Genomic DNA, 12201 nt, shown 5'->3' with positions numbered 1-12201 from the left:
GCCCCCCCCCCTCTCCAATCCCAACTATATGAGCTTAAAACTAATACCCTAAAATAGTTAGACATTCATATAAAACTTTCAGTAAACGTCTGTCCTTATATCCGTAAATATAAACGACAATATATTTCATCGATGTATGCATATTTCTAAATTAAAACAATAAATTGTTTTAAAAAATAAATTTTTAGTGTGCTTGGAGTCTTTGGAATCTTGTATATCGTCTGCTTAGTAACAATCAAGTATTTCCTGCCTCATAAAGAACCAGGATCTGTGTTATTGTCGTAAGTAGATTGAGAATTTAAATGTTTGGTGATTGGAATGTGGTCATTGCGCCTTGAGCCTATACCTCATGTTTGTTAACAGCTCTATATAAGTTTAATAATAATAATAATAATAACAATAACAGATAAAGCTTTTTTTCTATACATTTCTGTTTTTAAGCTGCAACACACACACACATGTATGTGTGTGTGTTTGTGTATTGTTTGTGCGCTGTTTGTCTGTCAGTGTTTTTTAAACTTTAAAATTCAAAATCGAACAACGCTATCGATAAAATTACAAAGACAATTAGATACAATGGCAATTAATGGTTTCATGGGCGTAGCCAGGGGGGGAGTGGAACTTTGTGACTGATTTTTTGCTTTAATTTTGTTTATTTTAGGTGCTTCCGCACAATGCGCCGAACGGCGCGGGAGGATCTAAGTCCTAAGTAATAAAGAATAACATATTAGATTTTTGATCTAAAACTTTTTAATAGCAGGATATTATATATATATATATATATATATATATATATATATATATATATATATATATATATACATGGCGGGGGGAGGAAAAAATTCCCCCCAACACACACACCTCTAAAAAAAAATCCAGGCTACGCCCTTGAATGGCATTATTTAGTCTCCTGAGAGAGAAACTTTTTAAATTTAAAATTTAATATATTGTATCAACATATATTTTAACCTTTTTTTTTTTACAATGATGTGTTTTTGTCATAAAATATTTATACATTTTAATGCCTCTGCTTGCAATTTCAGCCCAAAATCCTGGGTTGATGTTTTCTTGATAATACCTGAAATTTGTTTTGCATATCAGGTACAAAGTTTGTTTTTTGAGTATTTGCTGTAAATTAACAAAGGCATTTCGCTTCTTCTAAATTCTTCTTTTTTTTCTTTTTGACTCTATTCATTTTTTTTTGTGTCTCTTTTTTTAACTTAGTCTCTCTTTTCTCTCTTCACTTTTTTTTTCTTTTGTCTCAAATTACTCTCTTATGAAATAACAAGAACAAAAAATAAAAATCCTTTTTTTTTTTAAACAAAGCTTTAATAACCATAATTGTATCAATTAGTTTGGATTTGAAAATGTTATTAAATTTGTTATAGATCTAGACTAACAATAATAAATCTGTGTCATTAAAAACATTTAGCGCAATTTCATGCTATTAGCTTTTTCAATGCAATACAATCCAATCACTGGTCCGGACCATTTGGGAAAGGCGGGATAAAGAGGGGGAGGGAGTGTATCTGCGTGAATGTTACTGTGATCGCTTTTTGATTGTATATATAAAAATACGATGTACGACTTGAATTTGACCTCAAGAGCTCAAGACTCTTCAAGCCAATGCACTAACCATTGTGCTAGCGATGACCTAATTCTCTGCACAAAGTATAAAGAAGACTAATTCAACTTATAATGTCTTATAACCATATCTGTCAAGCACAATATATTTTCCTTGTTCGATGACTAACAAAATAATTAATTACCAATAGTTAATTAAATAATCGAGTCTTGTTTTTTTAACGTACAAGTCATATTTGTGCAAAATTTTAACTTGATCCAAGATTGGGTGAGGGAGAAATAACGTGTACTCACTTTTTAACAGACAGACAGTCAGACAGACAGAGTTGATAAAATCTATGTAAAAATAAATCAATTAAAAATTGCCCAAACGAAAATAAAGCCATTGAAAATCAAACCCATGAATATCAGATCAATTTTAAAATAAGCCCAATATCAAATTAGAATAATGGGCACCTTTTAATACTGGAAAAAAGTAATGGCAGTTGTCATTAACCCTGGGCCACAGAAACAGATGACCTTTTCTTTTTTTACATCATCTGCCCTATAAATCTCAAGTTCTGGAAGGGTTATTTTATAACCATCTTCCTAAGAGGCAACAAAAAGTATTTAAATAGTAGCTTAAAATGTCTGTAAACTTTGTACAAAGTAATAATAATGTGTCTGTTATTTTCTTGTCAATGTTATTAGCTACTTTCTAAAGCTACAAAATGTCTTTATTTGAACTCAGTTTCATATCAGTGTGATTCCTATCTACTCGTGCATGAACCAAAGAAACATAAAAGAGTTCTCCAAGACTCTGACTTTGGCGATGGTTGTCTGTGTAATAACCTACACAGGGACTGCTGCCCTGGGCTATTTACAGGTAACATACTAACCTATAGTTTAGTCTCTAAAGCTAGGACTATTATAACACAGGACGGAAAGTCTAGAAGTTTCTAAAACGCCCTAACAGAAAGGACAAGTGGTGGTAAATGGACAAAAAAGATCAATTTTGGCGCGTTTTCAAACTGGACACTGTCCGATAGAAGCCTAATACCACCGTAATACACTGACACAGCCACCTGGGAGACAGAAGCACATGATAGAGCATCGTGACGGTCGCGCTGTGAAAACTGGCGCACAAATTGCTGAAGAAAAGAGAACATCGCTGGCAGAAGACAAGCGCCAGAGACGAAAAGCAAGGCCAATGCACTTCCAACGTTACAGACACCTGGAGATTGGACGTTATATCTCCAGACAACTAGTCCAACTTACCCATGTAGTCGTGTTACTTAGCCCTAACGTGATCACAAGTCTTAACTAACAGAAAAACGTCTTTTTGAGACAAAATAATTTTGACTTTATTTAACCGATGTGGTTGTGGGGCGTGTTGGCTGAGTGGCTTGAACCACGGTGTCTCAGGTTTGAGTCTCGGTGAAGACCAAAGAATTTTTCAATATTTGGGATTTTTCGGACACCTCTAAGTCCACTCAGCTCTATTTGGTACCTGAAATTAGTCGAAGAAGGGAAAAAAAAGTGGTTGATCGATACTGGCTGCATGACACCCTCGTCGGCCAAAGAAACAGATTACCTTTACATCATCTGCCCATTAGATCTCAAGGTCTGAAAGGGGCAATTTACTTTTTTTTTTACTTTACTATGCACGACTAGCTAGCTATGTACATTTATATGTAAAAAAATATTTGTATGCGTCCTGTTGTATTGCTAGAGAGAAAAAATAGAGAGAGAGAGAGAGAACAGAGAGAGAGAACAGAGAGAGAGAGAGAACAGAGAGAGAGAGAGAACAGAGAGAGAGAGAGAACAGAGAGAGAGAGAGAACAGAGAGAGAGAGAGAGAACAGAGAGAGAACAGAGAGAGAGAGACAGAGAGAGAGAGAGAGAACAGAGAGAGAGAGAACAGAGAGAGAGACAGAGAGAGAGAGAACAGAGAGAGAGAGAACAGAGAGAGAGACAGAGAGAGAGAGAACAGAGAGAGAGAGAGAACAGAGAGAGAGAGAGAGAACAGAGAGAGAGAGAGAACAGAGAGAGAGAGAACAGAGAGAGAGACAGAGAGAGAGAGAACAGAGAGAGAGAGAGAACAGAGAGAGAGAGAGAACAGAGAGAGAGAGAGAACAGAGAGAGAGAGAGAACAGAGAGAGAGAGAGAACAGAGAGAGAGAGAGAGAACAGAGAGAGAACAGAGAGAGAGAGACAGAGAGAGAGAGAGAGAACAGAGAGAGAGAGAGAACAGAGAGAGAGAGACAGAGAGAGAGAGAGAGAACAGAGAGAGAGAGAACAGAGAGAGAACAGAGAGAGAGAGAGAACAGAGAGAGAGAGAGAGAGAACAGAGAGAGAACAGAGAGAGAGAGAGAACAGAGAGAGAGAGAGAGAACAGAGAGAGAACAGAGAGAGAGAGACAGAGAGAGAGAGAGAGAGAACAGAGAGAGAGACAGAGAGAGAGAGAACAGAGAGAGAGAACAGAGAGAGAGAGAGAGAGAGAGAACAGAGAGAGAGAGAACAGAGAGAGAGAGAACAGAGAGAGAGAGAGAGAACAGAGAGAGAGAGAACAGAGAGAGAGACAGAGAGAGAGAGAGAGAACAGAGAGAGAGAGAGAACAGAGAGAGAGGGAGAGAGAGAGAGGAGTGAAAATAAACGAATTAAAAAAGGACCTTTGTTTGTCTGTAGAAGATGCCTAGGACTCTAATAAGTCTTGACCCTGAGATGCAACTGTTGGTAAAGGCGAAACCAGTCGTTAGAGAAGGCCTGAACACTGACCGAGACCAAGTCGCAAACTGTGACGTTTGAGATCAGTTGTCAGGCCTTCTACAAGTTCTTCAACGAAAAGCTCTTTACCACGCCATAGGTTTTGACATCGGACCTGTGACTTGGCGACGAGTTATTGGTCTTAACTGCCTACATGTTGTGACGTCGGACCTGTGACTTGGCGACGAGCTATTGGCCTAAACTGCCCACAGGTTTTGACGTCGGACCTTTAACTTAGCGACGAGCCATTGGTCTAAACTGCCCACAGGTTTTGACGTCGGACCTTTAATTTAGCGACGAGCTATTGGTCTAAACTGCCCACAGGTTTTGATGTCGGACCTGTGACTTGGCGACGAGTTATTGGTCTAAACTGCCCACAGGTTTTGACGTCGGACCTTTAACTTAGCGACGAGCCATTGGTCTAAACTGCCCATAGGTTTTGACGTCGGACCTTTAATTTAGCGACGAGCTATTGGTCTAAACTGCCCACAGGTTTTGATGTCGGACCTGTGACTTGGCGACGAGTTATTGGTCTAAACTGCCCACAGGTTTTGACGTCGGACCTTTAACTTAGCGACGAGCTATTAGTCTAAACTGCCCACAGGTTTTGACGTCATACCAGTGACTTGGCGACGAGCTCTTGGTCTAAACATTGGTCGCAGACCAATATAACGATTGGTTCCGGTGAAAGTCTAGTTGGAAAACAAAATGGGCCGCCTTGAGGCGGGGCGTAACCACTTAGCTCTTGGTTGTGACTTCAGATTCCGATAACTCTTGAACTTATCTGTGCTCTAGTCTTGTTCCCGTCATGTCTCGATCACAATGGACCTCATTCACCAATCGTAAACAAACAACATTTAGCCACGTGGTGCTCTATATCTTCTATATAATTAACGATCTCATGTTTAATTCATGATGGTTGTCAAGTGACAGTTTTTTTTTCGTTGTTTTATCAATAAGATCACGTGACTAAATGTTGTTTGTTTACGATTGGTGAATGAGGTCCAGTGTGCTGAAGTGCTTCTGTCATTTGCAACATGACCTATTGATTGAACCTTTAAATCTAGAAGGACTTTCTATCAACCTATAAACTCAAAGTGTGATATCTGTTAGGAGAAATGTAACGCAATAGTGAAGAGTGAAACAAAGCAAAGGTAAAACTATAACCCTAACTCAAACCACAAAGATAAAACTATAACCCTAACTCAAACCACAAAGATAAAACTATAACCCTAACTCAAACCACAAAGATAAAACTATAACCCTAACTCAAACCACAAAGATAAAACTATAACCCAGACTCAAACCACAAAGATAAAACTATAACCCTAACTCAAACCACAAAGATAAAGCTATAACCCTAACTCAAACCACAAAGATAAAACTATAACCCAGACTCAAACCACAAAGATAAAGCTATAACCCTAACTCAAACCACAAAGATAAAACTATAACCCTAACTCAAACCACAAAGATAAAACTATAACCCAGACTCAAACCACAAAGATAAAACTATAACCCTAACTCAAACCACAAAGATAAAACTATAACCCAGACTCAAACCACAAAGATAAAACTATAACCCTAACTCAAACCACAAAGATAAAGCTATAACCCTAACTCAAACCACAAAGATAAAGCTATAACCCTAACTCAAACCACAAAGATAAAGCTATAACCCTAACTCAAACCACAAAGATAAAACTGTAACCCAGACTCAAACCACAAAGATAAAACTATAACCCTAACTCAAACCACAAAGATAAAACTATAACCCTAACTCAAACCACAAAGATAAAACTATAACCCTAACTCAAACCACAAAGATAAAACTATAACCCCAACTCAAACCACGAAGCTAAAACTATAACCCCAACTCAAACCACAAAGATAAAACTATAACCCTAACTCAAACCACAAAGATAAAACTGTAACCCAGACTCAAACCACAAAGATAAAACTGTAACCCAGACTCAAACCACAAAGATAAAACTATAACCCAGACTCAAACCACGAAGATAAAACTATAACCCTAACTCAAACCACAAAGATAAAACTATAACCCTAACTCAAACCACAAAGATAAAGCTATAACCCTAACTCAAACCACAAAGATAAAACTATAACCCAGACTCAAACCACAAAGATAAAGCTATAACCCTAACTCAAACCACAAAGATAAAACTATAACCCTAACTCAAACCACAAAGATAAAACTATAACCCAGACTCAAACCACAAAGATAAAACTATAACCCTAACTCAAACCACAAAGATAAAACTATAACACAGACTCAAACCACAAAGATAAAACTATAACCCTAACTCAAACCACAAAGATAAAGCTATAACCCTAACTCAAACCACAAAGATAAAGCTATAACCCTAACTCAAACCACAAAGATAAAGCTATAACCCTAACTCAAACCACAAAGATAAAACTGTAACCCAGACTCAAACCACAAAGATAAAACTGTAACCCAGACTCAAACCACAAAGATAAAACTATAACCCTAACTCAAACCACAAAGATAAAACTATAACCCTAACTCAAACCACAAAGATAAAACTATAACCCTAACTCAAACCACAAAGATAAAACTATAACCCCAACTCAAACCACGAAGCTAAAACTATAACCCCAACTCAAACCACGAAGCTAAAACTATAACCCCAACTCAAACCACAAAGATAAAACTATAACCCTAACTCAAACCACAAAGATAAAACTGTAACCCAGACTCAAACCACAAAGATAAAACTGTAACCCAGACTCAAACCACAAAGATAAAACTATAACCCAGACTCAAACCACAAAGATAAAACTATAACCCAGACTCAAACCACGAAGCTAAAACTATAACCCCAAATCAAAACACGAAGATAAAACTATAACCCCAACTCAAACCACGAAGCTAAAACTATAACCCCAAATCAAAACACGAAGATAAAACTATAACCCCAAATCAAAACACGAAGATAAAACTATAACCCTAACTCAAAACACTGACTAAACGAAAACAAGAGACATTACACTTTCAATTATATGTGTATCTCAAAGGAGAATGCGATGATTCGATAAAGTTTCATTTAAAAAACAACGCAGTACTAATGGTTTAGTATTTTGTTAAATACTTTTTTATTTTTCGATTCCATGAAATTTAAAAGGTTAAATCTCCTCTAAAGGTAAAGTTCCCTTTTTAGACCTTGCGATCTATAGGGCAGATGATGTAAAGGTCATCTGTTTCTGTGGCTCACGGTTAACGAGGGTGTCATGTGGCCAGCATGACTACCAACAGCATTTATTTGTCCCCAATTAATGTCAGGTACCCGTTAGAGCTGGGATGATTCAAAAGAGATCCCGAAATTAACAATCTCAGTCTTCAGCAGAAATCGAAGCCAAGAACCCCGGTTAGAAAGCCAAGCGCTCTACCACTCAGCCACCGCGCCTCCTAAATCTAATCTTATTTTTGTTTAACATAATCTAATCCTTTAATATGTCCGGTATACATTGTTTCTTTAAAGTTTGGAGAAAACATCACCAATGATATCCTGCTGTCTTTTCAACCTGATGCAGCAGTCATGGTAGCTATAGTACTATTAGCAATCAAGACTTGCACAACATATCCTGTCAGCTGCTACTGTGGCAAGTAAGCTCTAGTCTGTCACATACTAACGATGAATTAACCTGTGGTACTAAGGGAGGTAAATTCTATTTCGACTCTGCCTCATTACTGTCAGACTGTTATTATTCTCACATTCAAAACTGTGTCTACCATAACTCTGTTTCTGGGGGAGTTACACTAGGGGTTAGCCGAAAATATCAAAATAAACTGCAAATACATGATTGTCATCACAATGATCCCGCCGACATTCCTGCCATTCTGCAGGAGAGCTGGGCTTGGAAATAATGACCGTCACTCCTAAATGAACGTATGAAACTCGTAAAATAAAATATGTAAACAGTCGCTGATCTCTGTCATTCTCAACTCTGCAGTCATGAAGTATGAGGTGGGTATCCAGTGGGTAGGATATTCAACTATCTTAAAAGTTTAAGGAAATACACATAAAAACACCTGACCATGTGGCGCTAGCAGACTAGGAATGTAGAGCTATTCATATAAATGAGACATTTCCAAAGCTAAACAACTGCTGCCTGCACATTATCTTGGATGATTGAAGACCTTAGGAGTTTAGCTAATAAAGAAAAGCTGGCTGAATATGGAGTCAATAATAATTCACTATTCTATCGTTCACAAATCTTCCATTCAAAACTCTGTCGTTCACAAATCTTCCATTCACAACTCTGTCGTTCACAAATCTTCCATTCACATCTCTGTGGTTCACAAATCTTCCATTCACAACTCTGTCGTTCACAAATCTTCCATTCACATCTCTGTGGTTCACAAATCTTCCATTCACATCTCTGTGGTTCACAAATCTTCCATTCACAACTCTGTCGTTCACAAATCTTCCATTCACATCTCTGTGGTTCACAAATCTTCCATTCACATCTCTGTGGTTCACAAATCTTCCATTCACAACTCTGTCGTTCACAAATCTTCCATTCACATCTCTGTGGTTCACATATCTTCCATTCACAACTCTGTCGTTCACAAATCTTCCATTCACATCTCTGTGGTTCACAAATCTTCCATTCACATCTCTGTGGTTCACAAATCTTCCATTCACAACTCTAGTATACAAAAAACGAATAAAATTCTAATATAAATAAAAGTATACAAAAGCAGAGAGATAGTGTTTCTACCAAGCAGAAAAATTGTGTTTCTAGTAGTTTCTACCAAGTTGAGAGGTAGTGTTTCTACCAAGCAGAAAAATTGTGTTTCTAGTAGTTTCTACTAAGCAGAAAGTTAGTGTTTCTACCAATCAGAAAATTGGTGTTTCTACCAAATATGACTTGTACACATGGTGCTTGACGCCTACGCTCATTTTGAGTTGCACCAGACTAAAGAAAGAGTATTCTGGAGATGTGTACTAAGAGCAGCAATCGGGCTTTCTACTAGCCAGATGTTTTGGCGCTAATCATGACGCTTTGGCTGTAAGTTCTGAGGTTGATCCTGACAGATTTTTATTCCAATGATGGCGGTAACAACCAGTGTGGGAAACCTATCAACAAATAATATCAAGGACTGATATTTTATTATCATTATTATTATATTACAGTATTCATTTCTCTGGCACTGCCAGGGTTGAGTTTCGTTAAAGAGAAACGGAATTCATAGTAGTACTTTTATCAGTTTCCACTGGGGAATTTCCTGGCGATGTGGCAGGTCTGCAGCAGTATCGCCCTTTGACAGGCAAAGAGAATCCTCTTAGGAATGTTAAGGGCCTTGAATGTATCTGTGAGGTCAGTTCTCATTATTCCCTCGGTTGATATAACAATAGGGTATATTGTTATTATTATTGTTATATTAATAAGTTATTGCTATTAATAATATATTTTTATAATTTCGTAGAGCTGCTTTTGACTGCTTCTGGAGGACGGTCTGGAGAATGTCGGCAGCAGAATCTTTAGTCAAAGAAAACACCAGACGCATCATACTGACTCTATCCTGGTTCACTGCCAGTCTGTTGATTTCTGTATTCATACCCAACATTGGGGTGATTATCCATTTACTTGGAGCATTCTCCGCTGTTTTTATCTTTATCTTTCCAGGTAAATCTTTTTGGAAAAAGTAAAATAAAATAAAACGAGCACATACCCATGCTGCGCCACTAATATTTAGTATGCAGACTTTTCTTAGGTTTTTCCGTTGAGGCTTTCTCGTTTGATAGCATTAATAACGCCCCCCTCCCACATACTACATTACCTACTTAACGCCTCTCCTTCAACAATGTATATTCAGTAGAACAGCCAGCATTGCAATTTCTTCGTTCTCATTTTACATGTCGGAGGGTTCAGATCAGTAATCCTATATCTGAGATGAACCGCGCAGTATTTTACAGATCAGGCAGTTCTCCTTATAGTTTTTCTTCTATAGGAGAGTTTGGGGCCAGAATCTTGTTCGGGCCGTTTGATGTAGTATGCAGCTTTGAAGGACATGGTCAGCATTCTCTGATGATGCTCAACAAAGGCAGGTTTCACTAGTCCTAACTTTTAGCTTCCGGAACATATGTTGTCTCATTCTGTTGTGTCCGGTTCTGGGTCGAAGAATTATGCGTTGGTCATGTCGAGATAGCTTAAATTAGGCGTCCTTTTTTCTTGTAAGCATTGCAATAACATCGCACAAATTTGGGCATCCTCCAAAAGAAGCCTTCAAAGACAAACTTTTAAGCCGACCCACTTTTTTTTCCTCCCTCTAATGAAAGGCCAGTAAAGCACAGTTTTAAACAAATCAAAGTCTTTCGGTGGTCGTTTTAGATTCTTTTTATGCTGCCTTCGCCTGTCCTCGGGGCTGTAGATTTCCTTTCGGTCTCAAAAGTCTGTATCCCGCGGTATTTGTCTCCAGCTGTCTCATTCAGAAGCCGTCTGCTGCCAGGTAAAGCAACCAAAATATAGAATGGAAAAGAAAAAAACAACTGTTAATATTCACCCTAAAATTTGCAAATTGTTATTTGCTCCAATGTTTGGAAATCTCCAAAAGAATCCAAACAGTGACAACAGAATAAAAACAGCTTTTAAAGACACTTTTTAAACCTGGTTTACATTTTGCTGTTGAGCTGCCTGGTTTGCCTGGCTGTCTCGAAAAGGTCTAGTTAAATTTGTCTTTTGATAGATGACATTTTTTTCTTTCAAGGCCCGTCCATTCTTTTATGTTGTCTTCCCATCGCTTTCTCTGCCTGCCTCTTCTTCTTTTTCCTGGTACTGTTCCCTAGAGGACGGTCTTAGCAAGCCCTCGAAGACCTTGTAATCAAGCCATAGATTTCTAGCTTGCGTTTTTATTACGATAGTTAGCAGGTCATCGTGTGGTCAGTAACCCTAATACCTTGGTTTATGATGCCAGTAAGGCACAGTAAAGACTATTTAGGCTATTCTAATGGATATCTTCAGTTAAAATCGTTTTGCCATAGATTAGTTTTCTTTATTGTTTTGGTTCAAGACTATTTAGACTTTTCTACTGTATATTTTCAGGTATGTGTTTGCTGAAGACGGTACAAAATAAACTAGAATCTGGAGAGAAACAAACAAAGAAAAAACATTTCCTAAAGGCTTTGTCTATAATGTATATTATAATAGGAACATTTATATTTGGACTTACATTGGCGCAGTCAATTCTACAAAACCTTCAAGGGGCTGAACCTGACTCTGCAAAGTTTACTTGCAATGTTATTACCACCCTTTGACTGTATTTCTACTGCTGTACATTTTTAAATCATTCACTTTTCTTTTTAACAATAAGAGATGAGGTGACGAAATAGATCTATTTCTAAAAGCACCAGATCCGAGCCTGTACTTCTGTAAATAAAATAAAAATGTTATTTGTTAAGTAAAATGTTATTTGTTAAGTTATACTTGTTTTAATCTGATTTCAGTAAGTCGTTACGAATGGAAAGAGACCATTCTTAAGAAATAAATACAATTTTAAACATAACAACCTCTGAGTGAGCCAGTCATTGCACGATCCCAGGGTAGATACAAGACACCGATCACATAAACTAACAGAACTCTTGTTTCCTTAACAAGTAAATCATTGAATCCAATCCATCTGATGACGAGATTCTGCTTCTTGCACAAGTTCCGTTGGCTTCCCGTGAAAGCGAGAATCAGTACACGGACCAAAGGCTTAGAACTCACTCCCCATTGATCTCAGACAGACAACATGCTACAACACTTTTAAGAAGAACATTAAGACCTATCTGTTTAAAACTTGTTTAGATTAATTGTCAGTTTAGCTGTCGTGTTTGTGTTTGTAA

The 12201-nt window shown here is 37.6% G+C and overlaps 1 protein-coding gene across 2 annotated transcripts in view; it reads left to right on the top strand.

Annotated features, from left to right (window-relative positions):
* Positions 1–12007, top strand: part of LOC106063775 (sodium-coupled neutral amino acid transporter 7-like) — a 44438-nt gene extending 32431 nt beyond the window's left edge. For both annotated transcript variants that reach the window (XM_056034312.1, XM_056034311.1), the window contains exons 5-10: positions 189–281; positions 1044–1101; positions 2315–2449; positions 7852–7976; positions 9804–10003; positions 11420–12007. In XM_056034312.1, coding sequence (XP_055890287.1) covers positions 189–281; positions 1044–1101; positions 2315–2449; positions 7852–7976; positions 9804–10003; positions 11420–11631 — 823 coding nt within the window. In that variant the 3' untranslated portion in view covers positions 11632–12007. The remainder of the gene's footprint in view (positions 1–188; positions 282–1043; positions 1102–2314; positions 2450–7851; positions 7977–9803; positions 10004–11419) is intronic.
* The last annotated feature ends 194 nt before the right edge of the window (positions 12008–12201 follow it).

This window comes from Biomphalaria glabrata, chromosome 7 (genome assembly GCF_947242115.1).
Source record: "Biomphalaria glabrata chromosome 7, xgBioGlab47.1, whole genome shotgun sequence".
In the NCBI taxonomy this organism is placed as follows: Eukaryota; Metazoa; Mollusca; class Gastropoda; family Planorbidae; genus Biomphalaria; species Biomphalaria glabrata.
The sequence above is the reverse complement of the archived record's forward strand: the minus strand, read 5'-3'. Positions and strand labels throughout refer to the sequence as shown.